This window comes from Serpula lacrymans, assembly GCF_000218685.1.
Source record: "Serpula lacrymans var. lacrymans S7.9 unplaced genomic scaffold SERLAscaffold_8, whole genome shotgun sequence".
Classification (NCBI taxonomy): domain Eukaryota; kingdom Fungi; phylum Basidiomycota; class Agaricomycetes; order Boletales; family Serpulaceae; genus Serpula; species Serpula lacrymans.
In genome coordinates, this window is record NW_006763297.1 from 1,227,485 (window position 1) to 1,244,430 (window position 16,946).

The 16,946-nt window shown below is 46.1% G+C and overlaps 5 protein-coding genes across 5 annotated transcripts; all 5 read right to left on the reverse strand.

Moving 5' to 3' along the window:
• Positions 1-61: 61 nt before the first annotated feature.
• Positions 62-1,853, reverse strand: SERLADRAFT_439055 (glycoside hydrolase family 16 protein; the record flags this gene model as incomplete). The annotated part of the gene is made up of 9 exons (XM_007319446.1): positions 62-363; positions 430-435; positions 492-661; positions 726-907; positions 969-1,152; positions 1,221-1,315; positions 1,390-1,483; positions 1,589-1,616; positions 1,709-1,853. 9 exons carry the CDS (start codon positions 1,851-1,853, stop codon positions 62-64), a joined length of 1,206 nt encoding a protein of 401 aa, XP_007319508.1.
• Positions 1,854-3,902: 2,049 nt separating this feature from the next.
• On the reverse strand, positions 3,903-6,721 carry SERLADRAFT_470053 (uncharacterized protein; the record flags this gene model as incomplete). Its single annotated transcript, XM_007319447.1, has 10 exons — positions 3,903-4,708; positions 4,758-4,869; positions 4,922-5,685; positions 5,738-5,783; positions 5,848-5,905; positions 5,957-5,996; positions 6,054-6,277; positions 6,337-6,392; positions 6,440-6,516; positions 6,573-6,721. 10 exons carry the CDS (start codon positions 6,597-6,599, stop codon positions 4,337-4,339), a joined length of 1,776 nt encoding a protein of 591 aa, XP_007319509.1.
• A 176-nt stretch (positions 6,722-6,897) lies between these two features.
• On the reverse strand, positions 6,898-8,611 carry SERLADRAFT_470057 (uncharacterized protein; the record flags this gene model as incomplete). The annotated part of the gene is made up of 7 exons (XM_007319448.1): positions 6,898-7,152; positions 7,215-7,390; positions 7,454-7,651; positions 7,727-7,877; positions 7,937-8,161; positions 8,213-8,294; positions 8,349-8,611. 7 exons carry the CDS (start codon positions 8,576-8,578, stop codon positions 7,060-7,062), a joined length of 1,155 nt encoding a protein of 384 aa, XP_007319510.1.
• A 6,602-nt stretch (positions 8,612-15,213) lies between these two features.
• Positions 15,214-15,562, reverse strand: SERLADRAFT_392160 (uncharacterized protein; the record flags this gene model as incomplete). Its single annotated transcript, XM_007319449.1, has 1 exon — positions 15,214-15,562. The coding sequence occupies one exon, from the start codon at positions 15,525-15,527 to the stop codon at positions 15,351-15,353; it is 177 nt and encodes a 58-aa protein (XP_007319511.1).
• A 78-nt stretch (positions 15,563-15,640) lies between these two features.
• SERLADRAFT_392162 (uncharacterized protein) lies at positions 15,641-16,056 on the reverse strand (the record flags this gene model as incomplete). The annotated part of the gene is made up of 1 exon (XM_007319450.1): positions 15,641-16,056. A coding segment is annotated over one exon (178 nt), but the record flags the coding sequence as incomplete, so codon positions are not given.
• Positions 16,057-16,946: the final 890 nt, after the last annotated feature.

Sequence of the window (16,946 nt, forward strand, 5' to 3'; positions counted from 1 at the left end):
TTTATCGTCATCGCTGACATCATCCCATTCTGTCTACCTTTGGGTCACACATACCGATCATCTACACAGCCAACCCCACAGCCAGCCCCACCACCACCGCAGCCACCACCGCAACCAATCCCCACCCTTCTCCCCTCCCCACCGCCGCACCCGTCGTCGGCGACCCCGTAGACCCCGGAACACCCCCACTTCCAACCCCACTCGACCCAGACGGCGAGATAACCGTGTCCGCTCCCTCCGTGCCAAACACTCTCACGTACCCAATCTCAAAGTACGCCTCGTTGTAGTTCGACGCAGGGCCAATCACGTAGTCGTTGTAGCATACACCCGTGCACGTCGCGTTGAACGTCGCCGGACTGCCAGCTACACATCACCAAAACACAATCAACACTCATCCTATCGGTCACTATACACATAGACGCAACCTACCCCAGTCTATTTGTGAACGTCGCGTCAATTCAATCACCCATCTCAGAAAGGAACAAACACACCTCCGCAAAGCGTAATATCAAATATCAACTGCTGAGGCTGGAAGAACTCCGTGGTGTTGCATCCTCCACTAGGCCAGTTCCCCACAGCCGTCCCAAACGTCGACGTATCAATGGTGCTCGCATTCGACGTCAGCGACGACGGAATCTGCGACCGCGGGAAGAACCAGATGCTACGTCGTGCGCGTGTGACTATCCACCAGTGATCCCATTGACAAAGAACACAAAACGACTCACTTGATCCCACTCTCTGCCATCTCAGTCACGAACGCGCCCCCACCCACTCCTGCAAACCCTGCGCCGTACGAGCTCCCAGAGGGGTCTTGCACGATGCATCCCTGGTTGCCATTCGCAGACGCAGAGCAGTTCGTGCTTTGGATCAGTGTGGACGTTTGGTTCTGGTTCTCAACCATGCAGCCCTATGGGAGTTAAGGGGTCGGCGTTGGCGGTATGGGTGCTTATCGAGGAGGGAACACTTACCGTCTCGGTGTGCAGCGACATCTGGTTCATAGTCATCATATTCACACCTTCGAACGTGTCAATCTCACCACCCGCAGGCCAGCTGGGCGCTTGACTGTGTGTGAACAACCGCATCACCACAAGCTCCAACGTCGTATGCAATATACGGACTGGCTTACCTCCACCAAGCGGGCCAGACCGAGCACTACACAACAAATCAGTGGCCGAACCCCACGAGAGAGGAAATGGAAGAGAGGGAGACACACCCCATACGGAACGTGATACATATCAGCGACCCACACACTGCCAATCGCAAAACTGTCGTTGGACGTGATGCGCACCGTGTTGCGTTTCTGGTTGTAGGGGACCTGTAGAGTTTTTGTGTTAGCGCATCGTAGAATATCAAGTATGAGGGCAGAGTGGGAGGGAGGGACAGACGCACGGTGGTGGTGTTATCTACTTTGATGATGGCATGCAAAGTGCTCGAGTCGACATAGGCCAGCTGGTCAGAGGCGCCTTCAGAAGCGGACACGAAGCTGTAGAGCAAGACGTCAGTCATGGCTACAACTTATTTTTGGCGGTAGTGGTGGGGGGTGATTGAAACGCAAAGAAAGGGGGAGAGGGAAAGTAACGAAGCTTACATCGCATCTCCGTTTGTCAAGTTATCATCTACACGAGTTTACAGAGGCGAGGACGAAGTAACGGTTAGCGGGTAGTCTCTAGTTTCAGAGTGTAAACGAGGAGGGAGGGAAGGGACGTACAGTTGTTATAAAAGGTCCAGTCGTTGAAGAACGTAGACCCAGAGTATTCCTTCACAGCGTTGTACGTCGCAGCAGACACGAGCGCGGGGCCAGGGCCGCTGAGCAGCGCAATAAGGGGGGCGAGCCTGAGTATGGCTAGCGACATGGTGACTATTTGCGGGATCAATAACGGTCCAGATTTAAAATAGCAGCGTGCAAGGAATAAAGAGTAGAGTGTTAAGAGTGCTATGTACTTATGGTACTATGTAGCGGTGACGATTGACGGTGGCAAAGGGAATGTTTTCTAGCGATCGACTGCGCAAAAACGGAAAAAGACGAAAGACGAAACAAAACGTTGCAGAGGGAGTGTTTTTGTGGAGACGGTCTATTTTTGTTGTCGGGTATATTTGTCTCCCTGCACTGCCCTCCTCTGAGTTTTGGTTTGTTGCTGTGAACTCTACTCATTCTCATTTGAACGACTCAAGAATTTCCGCTGTTGCCAGGAGGCGAAACGGCATTGCGGCATGTACCAGAGAACGGTTGGTTTCCTCCACCACCTGCGACGACGCAGCCGAAGAGAAGAGGAGATTGGACGAGTGTGACGACGGGAGGAGTGACTGGCCATGGGGTCTAGTAGTTCCACAACGGGCTCAGAAGCCCATCTCATATATCTCATACCCCACTGTGGGCGGCTGTGAGGCTCAGCATCATACCACCGCACAAGTGCCGACAAACATCCAAATCTAATAGCCTATCATTGACGTGAAAACCTCTGCAGTATCATGGCCTGTTGCGTCTCTGGATAGGTCGCGAACGTCAAAGTCAAAGGCCTGCATGAGCCGTGTCAATGTGGGCGGCTGGCAGGCGGGGCCCTGCCGTTTCGACTGCGACGCCTTCACGGATGCCCATGCCCATGCGGGACGCAGTGGACGCTGGGCGGGCACGATAGGAGTCTAGTCTCGACGCCGCTTTCGAGTCAGGGCTTGAAGACTGGGACACATTAGTTGCGTTGACAAGAAACCGAGACCGAAAGAGGCATCAAAGCCACATCAAAGCGATCGTAGAAAAGTGCTTCAATGCGGCAATCAACTGGGTCCGCGACTTGTGTTAAGCATCTGTCGCTGCCCCGTTGCCCGTTTCCATGTTCTTCCGTCTGTTAGTGTAGTGACATCGATTATGATTAGGACATTTTGACGGTCATGGCAGCGACGCCTGGTCCCCTTCTACGTCGACGAGGACGAGGTGTACTCCTTGAAGTCGTGCCGGCTGCGCACATCCTATACATGTCGTTTTGAGGGGACCATGGTGAGCGTGAGCCAGCAGCCTTCTACGGTCAAAACCAACACTGTTAATACAACGACGACACTGAACCCCGTAAGGGATGGTGAGGAACACAGAACTAAAAGGCTGAGTTTCATGTTTGACTGTTTAACTGGTAGTCGTTGTATGAGCGCCCTTACTTGGAGATATACGAACATGGGGAGGATTGCAGGATGTATCACATTATCGCAAGGCCACATTTAGCCCTCCTCCCGGCTGGTCATTGGCACATAAGATAAAGATTGACTCGGAACATGGAACTCCTAGTCTTGATTGATCATGTGAAGCGCCGGATGCATATGGGAGCGATATCAGATTACGTAACGATAACATCCTCAAGTTCTCCTTCAAGCTGGTGCTCGCTCGCAAATGGGGTTCATGCTTCCCTCTCCCGAAAGCCCGCGAGAGCAAGCTCGCGTCCTCATGCTCAGAAAAGACGCAATAGAGACTGAGATCCAGTCCCAGGCATCCATCCTCAAAGCCAATGCCTGCACCCTCAGCTCTCCCCTGGTCGACGCCGATGGCTTTCCTCTCGCCGACATCGACATATGGGCCGTCCGACACGCCCGCGTGCGGATAATAGAATCGAAGAATGATTTGAAAGACGTGATGAATGAGGTTGGGAAGGTTCTGGAGGCTGTGTATGATCCCGCCGTTGTCGCGGCAGCGACATCAGGGGGCGCGAACGGGGCTGCCCATGCGAGTGCATCCACTCCGAGTCCAGAACCACCGAAGCCTTTCGCAAAAGTCGACGGCGTGGCGCCGCGTAGCCCTGCATCAGATTCTGTACGTCTTCGCTCGTGTGATGCCCACCGCCATCGTCATTTTAAAGCACCTATCGCAGGGGTTACGTCGTGAAGATCTCCTAGTCCAGTTTGGGCATCTAACGCAGAGCTCTTTCAGCTCATCGTCTTTGCAGCCGCTTGCCGAGCTGGTAGCTATGAGTGAAAATGTAAGTCCGTGTCCTGGCCCGGTGTGGATCACTGACTCGGACTGTTTATAGCGTGAACTGCAAGTCAAGGTGCTCCGTTCCGGTGAACTGACTACTCTCAAGTTCACTCCGAGGAAGGGTTGGGGAGGTCGTGGTATGTTAGGGTAAGTTGAAGATCCACAGCTCTGACTCTATTTACTTACGCGCAAATCCCAGATGTCACATCGTGCCGCATTCATCTTGATCGCTTTTATGACGTATACTTACACCTGTATTATCATCGAAATCACGGCTGGTACGCACTCATGTTGATGTAGCATCAGATCAAATTTTATAACATGTATAAGTAATATCAGAGAGAAACGGTGTAATTCGAGTGGTAAGACTCAACGTCATCCCTATAGTTTAGATCCGTATGTTATTGAGCGGTTTGTCGCAATGCGAGATTTGACCGCTTCCTGGGCAATGCGCACTTCTTCCATCACACCCGATAGTCCACCCTCCACAACCCATCGTCGGAAAACTTCTACGTCTGTCTCACATTCGGTATCCTTCGTATTCCATGACCACACAGCATGTTCGAGAAGGAACACACTGGAGGCCGTATGGCCTACCAGAAGTAGTGCGGGGCGGGGTACCAACGGCGACATATCAGTCGATGCTTTATAAACAGCTAGAGTCTGTTGAATGCCAGCTTGAAGAATGCTGAGCGAGTGCTGAAGTCGTACTTTCAAGCTGTCAGGAACAGAGTCGATGACTCGCAAGCTCCACTGAAGTTACATTTAGAAAGTGCAATGAGGGGTATGGATTCCCACTCACCGAACCAAACGCCGCAAACGTAGTCGGGTTTTTCGCAGACCGTACTATTTCCATGGCTAGGACGGCTGTAGTTCCTTCCCATATTTTTTCCACTAATGCGTCTCGGATGGATCTAAGGAAATGGCCAGCGTTAGCGTGAGCTTAGCTGCCAGTGATCGACTTACCTTCCAATACCAACTTCCTCCATATACCCCATCCCTCCCAGAGTTGTCATGGCCTCTTCCATGGCGGCAGCTGCCTTCTCAGCTGTAAATGCTTTCACCACTGCAGTCAAAATCCTAAGCAGATGTTGCTCTTCTACAGACGCAACCCCCGTCTCAACTTTGCCCATCATCAAAATAGTCCCGTAAGTGAGATGCGTGAGCGCTCTGTACGTCAGGCTTATGGAAGCCAGTTGTGCGACGTGAAGTGCGTTATCCTTGAGGACTTGGGTTCCGCTGCGGATCGCTCGGACCTGCGAGTAGGTAGTGGCGATGGCCAGGCATTTGCGTATGCCTCCTATACCAGACATACCGCTATAAATGCGCGTGATGTTGAGTACCGGGATGATGTTCTTCACCCCTTGATTGAGCTCTCCAAGAAGGTAAGCCTTGGTAGATTGTAGAGATAGCTCCGCGGTAGGAACAATGTGGGTGCCAATCTTATTCTTAAGGCGATGAACGTATATGCCATTGCTGATAGGTGAAGGTTCGGGGGAGGATATATCACGAATGAGAGGTAGGCGAAGGGGAACAAGGAAGAGTGACAGAGAACGAGAACCATCCTTGGTGTCCCCGGTTCGTGCCAAAGCGACCGAGATGTTGCTATCCGTCGCACTAGAAAACCACTTGAACCCATTCAACTGAAACTCTGGCCACATAGTACCCTTGGCGTGCTCGGTGGGAGTAGCTGTGGTTTCGGTCAAAGAGACATCGGAGCCACCTGGCCGCTAAAACTTTCCGTTACCCAAATGATCAAGGCCAGAATCATAAATCCCGCACCTCTGTCATCCATTGCCCAGAGGTGAAAGCAGTAGAAGGGTCCCGACTTTCCAGGAGAGGAGGCAAGTATCATTAGACCGTACAAAACAAATGGAAAGAGCTGAAAATACCTGATCAGACGTGGAAGCAACTCTCGTTTCATTTCCGGGGTTCCGATCAATTCAAGAACTGAAATATTGATCGTCATGCAGCATTGGAATTAGTCGTAGTCTATCATACCTCGTGCACACCCATCTGTCATACTCATTGGACAATGTATCTGGCACAACGGTTTCATGTTCTAGCTGACAACTTCCAAGTAAAGAGCTGAGCTTACCACATGTGAATCTCCTGCCATGAGATGTATCTTGGCGAATCCATACAGACGACTGTATTCGTTATACTTGCGCTCATAAAAGATCCCGGGCATGCCTTCCTTGAAGCAGACTGCTTTCAGATCTCTCCACCCTTCAGACGTTTCGAGGACATCAACGCGTTGGCCCCAATGATTGTACTGGGTTAATCGAGGAGGTGCAACCCGTTCACTAATGGCGCGTATAGCTAATTGCCAGGATGAAACATGAGGACTTGTGCCGCGCTGCAGGATACACTTTACTTACATGTGATAACTTCGTCTCCAAAACGTACTAGATCTGGCTCGACCTCGGCAGCTACACTGCGCTGCTTTTAGTTTGTTTGAGTAACCATGTGACGCTGACACACCTGGGAGGCAATAACCTCTTGAGCAGACCAGGAAGGGCTGGATCCGTAGTGTAAGGATTTCCCTCCAAGTATGGTATCTTTCGTATGATAACTGCGTGAATCACTTCTCCTAAACGCCAAGTATTCGCCTTACCGGCTGAAAGCCCTCCTCAACACCCATCTTGGACCAGGCTATAACAGCACTTTGAGCTTCTGCCAGCAAGACGTCGGGAGAGACACGCAAGTATCACAGCCAAAAGACTTAGAATGGGCGGCAGGGGAGGTTGTCACAATATCACAGGAGGCAAACCACGCCATACGCCAGTGTCTTTGGAACATGATTATATGGAGTTCTACGAAAACCCACACATGTACAAGTTTGCTGAGAGACCGGTTCATACCTGGGCCGGTCCCCGAAAGCCAATCCGGCCTCTAATAAATCTGCCGGAGCAAATCAACGTTTGCAACAAGCATTTGCGACAACGATAACATGACTTATTTTCAGGTGCATACAACGTACAGTGGTGATACAGTCGCGGACTACATGGATCTCGTTAGAAATGACCTCCTCCAGGTTATCCCAACTGCCCCCAATAACGAAAGTTCCCATTAATACAAGGAAGACAGAATTGATAGGTAGCTCATTCTTTCTCAGGACGAATGGCCTGGCGCAAAGGTTGTTTCTCCAAGTACGCGGCTGACAATATGGGATAGCAATATTGAGTACCGTCTCCCTGGGTAAAAAAAAAAGGTAATGGGAAACGGTAGTCTTGGGACAAATGACTAGATAACTCACGAAAAAGGTATTAGGGAAGCCGGGATCGAATGGAAGGATACTTTCCAAGTAAGCAATCTGGTCAGGTGAAAGTGAAATCTCAAGTGCCTCGATATTTGCTTCGAGTTGCTCGATCTTCCTTCCGCCAATGATCGGGAAAACATAAGGCGTCTTTTGCATAACATATGCGATAGCAACTGTGGTAACCAAAATGTAGATGGGTCAATCTGTGTTTAAAAAAACAGCACAGGTCTGCTTACCGGCAGTGATATGCTTCGCACCGACTTCCTGAGCCACTTTTTCCAAAGCTTTTGACATTTTCTTCTCATTTTCATTGCGCTCCCAGTTCGGGTTGATGAGTGTGCGACCCTTTTCACCGGTCTGTCGGCGACGTTCTTCCTCTTCGTCGGTTCGGAATTTACCTCCAGCAATAACGTTCCATGGAGCCAAAGCAAGGCCTGTCCGTGAGAAAAGGGAGGAAAGTGTTAGATGATAATGACAAGGATAGTAAAGTTGCCTTTCGAAGTACTTGCCTTCAGAGCGGGCCATAGGGATGATGTCGCGCTCGAAAGATCGTTCCATCACGTTCCATGCACCCTGGTAGATCACGAAGGGTGACTTGCCGTGATCGCGAGCATACTGATTGGCTTTGGATACTATCCAGGCCGGAGTGTCGGAAATGCCCTGTCGTAATAGGCACATGTCAGCGCATGTCATGCCGAACAAAGACATTTACTACATACAAGGTATAGCACTTTCCCTTGCTGTACAAAAGTGTGAAGGCCGTCCATTACCTCTTCCACTGAGGTGTCGTAATCCCACCAATGGACATAGAGAATATCGATATAGGAAGTCCTGAGCTTCTTCAAGCTGGCCTCGACACTGATATGCATTGCCTTGAAGCTATTTCCCGTGTACATGGCTTGTTGCTTGACTTTGCTGTTTCCACGTTGAAAGTTTGTGGTATACTTGGATGCAGACGTGAGTAAATGTATAATGGGTATTAAAAAGTGCATTACTTTTGTTGCGATAACGAGTTGGTCACGTATTCCGCGCTGTTCTGCCCATTCTCCAATGAACTCTTCGGAGCTTTGGTCTTGGCTGTAGAAATGAATAAACATCCAGAGTGAAGTAAGTTGAAGTGACAATACTTACTAGTTGTTAGCCGTGTCAATGAAATTGCCTCCGGCGTCGTAGAAAGCATCCAGGAGCTTGAATGAAGATTCCTTATTCATGCTTCCCATGCCATATTTCTCCCACTTGTCACCGATGCTCATGGCACCGAGCTGCAGAGGAGAAACATGAACACTTGCCAGTGGAGACAAGGCACGATAGCGAGCGAGCCTGTTGGCTGGTTTATCATGGGGGGCCCAAAATCCAGACATTGTTCAGTGATTGAGTAGACGGAGTAGACAGGGGTGATTTCGTTTGAAAGGTTGTCTACCATGTCTTGTTGAATGTCCTTTTATACCCCTTTGAATGTCCTTTGTGTGCCCCCTTGAATGGCGAGCCGTCTATATCCATGTAGAAAGGGACTACTGATAATTGAACACTGTTGGAACTCAGCGTCAGGGTCTGATATATCCTAGTCACAAGAGCACCACAACTGAATTAGTATAACACGGGTAGAAAACTCACTTATTGTATGCCTCACGTTAAACATTGTTGCGCCCATATTTTCAAGCTGCAAAATGACTTGGTACTCTTCTGAAATTCTAGCGAGAAGTCTGGCGATTGGTTCGGTGTCCGGTGAAAACCACATTTGGAAACCTGACGAACGAGTCACGAACCCAGCCTCGTAATTTCGGTTGTTAGCCGAAAATGTCTTCGAATACTAATGAACGGCTGGGTCCCATTTTGGGAGGACTTAGGGGCTAAAAAGTCTCCAAAAAAAAGTCACAAACTTAGTATACTATCGTTGGACACCGGATGCAACCGGTAAGAGATATGCACTTGGGCCTCCAGAGGCTCAATAATCGCTGTACAGGTAGCTAAAAAATTGCCAGATGTAGAATAGAGTATAGAGAATATAACTGTGAAGAAATTTAGTGAATAGCTTATCTGTAGCCACAATGACAGACCTGACACTACATTCTTGAACTCCATGAGTGTGAATTTTGGGGGAAAGATGGCCAGATTTGACCAGATCTTATGCTGGGAATATTGCAATTTCTCTCTAGGAAACGTCAATAGGTAGGCCCCTACAATGACAGATACTCACTGAGCTGATTGGGGCCTCAAAGCATCTGGAGAAACAAGAACAATGATGAAGTCATGACCAGGTGACCAAAACAGGCAATCACGCACCAAGATAATCAATCAAAGCCCACTAGCTCTGCTTTAGTATGTACTGCACATACCACCAGCGTCAGGACTTGGTATGACCTGGCAGAATTCAACTAGTAAGCACTGCCTGATTTGGTCTGTGAGTGTCACTGTGACCCAGTGTGACCAGAAATTGCAGAACCATTCTAAAACATGCATTGTCTTTTTGGTTTTGTTTTGCTACTCTAATGCTTCAAGTTCTTACTTATTTTTTTATATAGGCAAGTAGAAAACCAAAAATTATATCTGCTGATCAAGTTCCAATGGTCTCAAGCTCAACGACTGGTGAGTTATTCAACTTCTCCCCAGACCAATAGCACCTATTGTAATATTATTGAAATATTGAAGTAGTTAAGTCAATAGAGTTTGAGCCACACACACAAGCCACAAGCGTGGAAAGCCCCTTCTTCTTCCACTCAGACATTACTGTAGATATTTTACTCCATGAAATTCTGACTTTTTGCACCTCAATTGTTACAATACACAATTTTTGGAACTTTAACTTTCACTCTCTGATTTATCTTTCTTTCTTTATTTCCACACATTGTGCCATGCGGCACTTTTTTTTTGTTTCAAACTGCACTTTCTTGTGCTGCACTGCCTTTCTTTAATCTTAGCTATCATATCCGTACTGGAGAACAGGACTCTGGCATCTCCAAAGGAGATATTTCCTCAAGTCTGAACCTCTTGAATCTTTGGTACTCTTGGGATTACACTCATGGCCTGTCGGTTGGCATAGCCCCATTGTCATGCACCAAAATTGATTGGTAGCATGGACAAGTGTCAGTTAAAAATGAAGTACATAGTCAAAAGACTCGCCTTTGTGCCATACAGGCACAGTGCCACATAAAATAGTAATTAATATTGCATTTTTCAAATTTGTTAGTTTTGGTGATTCTGCACCTAGTTGTGCTATCTATTTTCCCTTCTTTCTAAATCACTTTCCTCTTTATTCTTTTTGCTGTATTATTCAGTATTCACTGAGCATTCTATAATTTCGCCTTTGTGGCTGATTTGTTTACCTTTGTTTACAAAACTTCGGACTAGTATTGCAGAGTCCAGTATTCCTATTCTTTAGTTACTCATACTGGACTCTAGGTACTGTACACATTCTGTACTCTCTGATAATATAGTTACTCATACTGGACTCTAGTTCTGTCCCTGTTAGCTCTCAGCAAGTGGCTAGACACTTCCCAGAAGTTCTCAATTGAACAAAATTTGTGGCTGATCAGCACCACCTCTATTAGGCAATTGTAAAACCCTTATCCCCTATACCGAGTTAACGGAGGGATGAAGGCCCAAATCAAACAAGTAGCGTTACAAATAGCGATTGAGAATTAATCAACAACTGAGGAAAGTATGTACATGATGGTCTACTATATATATGTTTCTGAAGGTCAGCCATGAGGCGCTGACTGATGTTCTTTGTAATGGTTCTAGACTCTTGTCACGTGATGGTCACGTGATCTGATATAACTACGTATTTATTTTATCCGCGCTAAAGCAGCAGCTTAACATATCTTATCTGTCATGTGATCAGATATCAAAGAAAAAGAAAAAAGGAAATTAGCGCTCAGATTAGCGCTTCTGGTTCAAGTCGTGACATTACCCCCTCCTTAGGACTTTCGTCCCGAAAGTAGGGGTCCATCTTTCCGTTTTCCCAATTGAACAATTGTTTTCGGACTCTAGTCGTTGTGAAGTTTTCGAAGGGTTGGAAATGTAATTGAAATCGGATCCGTTGAGGTGCACTAGGATTGTTATCGTGGAATGTTTTTACTTTGTCGGGTGAGTTGTTTAGGTGTTGTTCGGGTTCCCACGTGCGTTCCTCTTTTGGATAGTTCTTCCAATGTACTAAGTATTCCAATTTCCCTCGTTTTAGACGTGAGTCTAGAACTTCTTCGACTTCATATTCTTCTTGTCCGTCTACTATTACCGGCGGTATCGGTTTGGGTTTCTGTTGGGAAGGAAATTGTGGTTCTTTGTATGGCGTGAGTTTTGTCTCGTTAAAGACCGGATGAATGGGTCACCATGTCGGTGGTAATGCTAGTTTATAGGCTGATTCGCCTATCTTTTCCAGTATCTCGAACGGGCCGTGTCTCTTATCGTCCAGTTTCTTAGCTGGTCGATCTGTTGAGATATTTGTTGCTTCTACATACACCTTATCTCCTACTCTATATTCCACTGCTTCTCTTTTTTTTTTATCGTACTGCCTCTTCATCTGTTCAGCTGCCTTTTGCAGCGATTCTTCTGCTTTCTTTCTCGTTTCTGTCATTCTTTTTACGAAATCTTCCGCATTTTCGTTCTTTACCCCCACTTTCACTACTTCCTGTGTTCTCGGATGATGTCCATGATTCAGGTAGAACGGGCTGTATCCCGTTGCAGAATGTTGTTTGTTATTGTAAGAGAATTCTGCTAGGGTAAGCCATTCTGCCCAGTCATCTTGTTTATGGTTTACGAAGATTCTGAGATACTGTTCTATCTCTTGATTGATCCTCTCCGTCTGTCCATCCGTTTGTGGATGCCAAGCCGTTGATGGGTTCGCTTTTATCTGGAGAAGCGTATGTAGATCTTTCATGAATTTTGAAACGAATTGCGGTCCCCGATCTGAGATGATCTTTTCGGGTATGCCGTGGTTTCTGAATACATGATCTCTAAATAGCCGTGCCACTCCTTCTGATGTGATCTCCATCTGTGTGGGAATTACTTTGATCATTTTTGTAAACCAATCTACTATTACCATTATCATGTTATATCCATTTGATTCTGGTAATGGTCCGATCAGATCTACCGATATGATCTGCCACGGTTTATCCGGGATCTCGTTTGGATGGAGCGGTGCCGCTTTCTTTTTATGGTCTGTCTTGGTTCTTTGGCAGACTTCGCATCCATCTACGTATCTCGTGATATCTCTGTCCATATAGGGCCACCAGTATTGTCGAGTGATTAGCTCTTTCGTCTTATATCTTCCTGGATGACCTGCAATGACTGAGTCGTGGTTTTGTCTGATAATCTCTTCCCTTAACGCGGCATCTTTCGGTACATAGATCCTGCCTTTGAATACTATGCGACCGTCTTCGTCTAGCCAACCATCCTCTCTCCTCTCTATCTTTCCTTTCATCTTTTTTATCAGTTCATCTACATTTCCTTTTCTCTTTGTAATCCACTTTGAAATCTCTAATTCTTCCTCTTGACTATCTGCGATCTTTTGTCTTTGTTCTGGAGAGAGAGTCATTCTTACAAATAGTTTCTCATCCAGTAGTACAATGTCTTTGTTGTCATTTTCTCCTTTGTTATGATCTGATTGCCTTGAGAGAAGATCTGCCTTTATATGCTTCCTTCCTGGCATATGATATATCGTGAAATGATACTGGCTCAACTCTGTCATCCACCGCGCCTGTCTCCTGTTCAACTTCTTGGGTTCTTTGAAATATAGCAGATTTTGATGATCTGTCCATATCTCAAATTCCTCTTCTGCGTCTATTAAGTAATGTCTCCATTCGTTAAGTGCCGTCATGATGGCAAGAAGTTCTTTGTCATAGATCTCGTAATTGCGTTCTGTGGGGTTTAACACTTTGGAGAGGTATGCAATTGGCTTCCAGTCATCCTTTTGTCTTTGTGATAAGACAGCACCCATAGCGAAGTCACTACTGTCCGCTTCTACTTTGTATTGGCCATGTGGTACTGGGAGAGCTAATACTGGGGCTGAAGCTACACGTTGTTTTAATGTGTTAAATGCTTCTTGTTGTTCATTTCCCCAAATGAAGTCCTCTTTTCCCGTTAACTTGGTCAATGGTTTGGCTACTTCCCCGAAGCCCTCTATGAATCTTCGATAGAAATTTACAAATCCCAAGAATGCCTGTATATCTTTTTTATTTTTGCATTCTGGCCATTTGCTAATTCCTTCTACTTTTACCGGATCCATGCGGATTTTGTTCTCTGAGATGATCAGTCCCAGGTATTCTACTTCTGTCTGTTCGAAGTCGCATTTCTCTGGTTTAAGATAGAGATGATTCTTTCTTAGGATTTCTAACACACGTCGCGTCGTTGCTCAGTGCGTTTCTATATCCTTTGTGAATATCATGATATCATCTAGATATATGATTACTAATCCTTCATCTATCAACTCTTTGAAAAGCGTGTTCATCATCATTTGGAACGTGGCTGGGGAATTTGTCAGTCCGAAGAACATGACTAATGGTTCGAATAATCCCCGGTTTGTCCTAAATGCCGCTTTATGCTCGTCTCCTTCTCTCATTCGGATATTGTTATATCCCCATCTTACATCTAACTTTGTGAAGTATTTTGCTCCACTCAATTTGTCTACTAGTTCTCCGATCAACGGAAGTGGATATCTATTTTTGATAGTGATATCGTTTAGCTTCCTATAATCTTGAACTGGTCTCAACTTCCCGTCTTTCTTTTTAATGAAGAAGAATGGTGATGCGAATGGGGACTTTGATGGTCTTATCCGTCCCGATTCTAGATTCTCTTTTAGGAACGCATCTAGTTCTTCTTGCTCTCCTCTTGCCAATGGATAGATCTTGCAATCTAGGGAGTGATCTCCCGGTATCAGTTCGATTGCGTGATCCCATTGCCTTCTTTCAGGTAACGTGTCAAACTCCTTTTTATCAAATACGTCTTTGTACTGATGAAGGTGTTTTGGCACTATCTTTTCGAATCCTCCTTCTTTTCGATCTTTGCCTGCGGCTTCTGCTAGCTTCTGTGCCATTGTGCCTTGGGCTCTGATATGGTAATATTGATCGTCGATCGTGGCATCTTCGAAATTATGGAGATTCACCTGTATCATCCTCTCGTCTTCTCTTAGTTCCTCAAAGAATATTTCCGGATCCTCCTCTGGATCAGAGATTCGGATTCTCGGTCTGCATTCTTCAGGACATCTTTCAAAGGTCAACTTTGATTCTTTCCAGTCTATTTTAGGATTATGTTTGTTCAACCACTCATGTCCTAGAAACATTTTTCCGTTACCTAAATTGGTTACGGCAAGATGTATCTTCTCGACGTGTCCGTCGATTTCCATGAGCAGTATTACAAATTCATTGATGGCTCCGTTTTTATTAAGAGTTCCATCTGCATTATAGACTGGAATAGGTCTCGGTATCTTCCTTGTCTCATATCTTTTGTCTTTCACAAATTGGGAGTTGATGCAACTCCCCGTGCATCCACTGTCCAATAGTGCTTCGACTGTTTCTGATTGGAGAGTATCTAATGTAGTAAGCTTACATTTTACGTTCATTTGATTGCCTTGGGTGCCCCTAATGTACTTTTTTGGGGAGGCAATTTCTATGATCGCTTGTATAGCTTCTACTTTTGGTAACCGGTTGATTTCTTTTATCGTTTCCCGGGTTACTTCTCTCGCTCTCTTTTTATGTGTCCAGGCACTCAGAATCCCAATGGATCTTTCTTCCTTTTGGTCTCTTAGCCTATCTACTACCCACTCTGGGGTCCAAACTTCTGTTCTAGGTTTTTTTAAAGGGGTTCCTGACCTTTCTTCTACAGTCTCTGCTGCGTTTTCCTCCGTAGAGTTCGCCGCATCGGGTGTAGGAATCTTAGGTTCTATTGTAAATGCTGCGCTTTTTAGTGATTCGCCCGCCGTCGAAACTGCGGATGTCTTATCACTCTGTGCCGCTTTTACTCTAGTTGCATCTTTTTCGTTTCAGATTTCTTTCTTTGTCTGAGTGGAAATAGTTTTATTGTCATCCGCGCTAAAGCTGCAGCTTAACAATTCTGAGTCATATGTATCTACAGTCAAAGGAAGAAATCGATTTGAAACGTCTTTAGGCTCAGTCGGTCGATGCGGTACCGCTGGCCTCTTTAAAAACCCTCAAGGAGTTTTTCCCTTTCTTCTTTCGTCATCTTTTCTAGGAACTCTCGGACATTAAATTGTGGCTTCCTTTTTTGTGCGTCTTTGCACTCGAAGCTTCTATGTCCCTTTTCTCCGCATCGGTAGCATCGTCCCTCAGTGCGGAACTTTGCTTTGTCCACCTCCATTCTTTCTCCGCTACCGGTATAGGTATATCCGGTTCCGTCTTTCTTCTTTTCTCCTTCTTTCTTTTGTTCCGAATAGGGTTTCTTCCCAGTATCGGAAACTTTCTTCTCTTTTTCTCTCTCTCTCCAAATATAGTCTATTCTAATAAGTTCCCTTTTCCACTCTTGGTAATCTCTGGGAATATGCCCGCCGTAGATCACCCTGTCTACTAGCGGCTTGTTCATGTTCCTTCTGAGTAGAGATACTAGGAACTCTTTGTTTATCCTATTTGTATATCCCACCCATCTTTTCTTTTCCTCAAACCTTTCAAAGAAGGCTTGGGCGGTTTCATTGCCCTGTCTCAGGGTCAATATTTCGTTCTTGGCAGTTTCTTTTTCAAAGCTGTCCTTGAACCTTTCTTCCATTTTGTCCGCGAAATACGGCCAACTTCCGTATGTGTTTGTAATATCGAGCCCCAGCTGTTGGGCATCGACTCGGTTCTCTAGCCAATCGGTCCGGAAGGCCGCGGCTTCTCCTTCTTTCATAAAAGATAGCACAAAGCTTATCTTTTTTCGGTCATCTTTGAAATATACGGCATCGTCTTCGAAATGTAGTAATAATGACTCTCTAAAGGCCCTATACTTTTTCTTATCTCCGGAGAAGTTCTCGGGTTTCTCCAGTGCCGTTCTACTTCTTTCCACCTTTTCTGGAGGTGGCGGTATCTGTTTCTTTAATTTTCTTTGCAAGACGCTCACTTCTTCGAGTGCCTCGTCTAGCTGCGATTGGTAATGCATTTGTGTTTGTCTTATTGCTTTTTCTACTTCTTGTTTTACGTATGCTTCCAATCGCGCTTCTTTTGGGGGGGGAGTGTCTATTCTGGGTAATGAATCCATCATTTCCCTGGTAAATGCGCTGTCCGTGCTGTTGGATGGCTCGGGCAGATCGCGATATTCTAGGTTTGACATTGAATGTGAGTTGGGGAGGAGGGGGAGTTTCGGATTTAATCAAAGGGGATGGAATTCTGATGGGTTCTATTTCTGGTAGGGGGAATTGCCCTTTGAATACGTAATCTTGAGAGTAAATGTGTTGCTCTCCGATCCAAATGTAAAAATCTCTACTAAGCATAGAAAGGAGTTCACCAGTGATAAGCTGGATTGATACACCGCTTTCTAAGATCCTAGTAGTCTATCTGTTCTCTTTGAGTCAAAGTGGTCCTCTTCAGCCCACTACTGACTATGTATGTATGGTAACTATTTTTGTATTTTACAAATTTTATGTAAAAGGTATAGTGATAAATTGGGGTCCGAACGGTTGTCCCAATGTGACCAGCTTATTAAGCTTTCAGTCCTTCTCCCGACTGGCGGACGCAAATGTGCGGCCTGGTCAGAGGAAATCGAAAATGAAACTACGTAAAACCGAGAAAATCTCAATGGTTCCACACC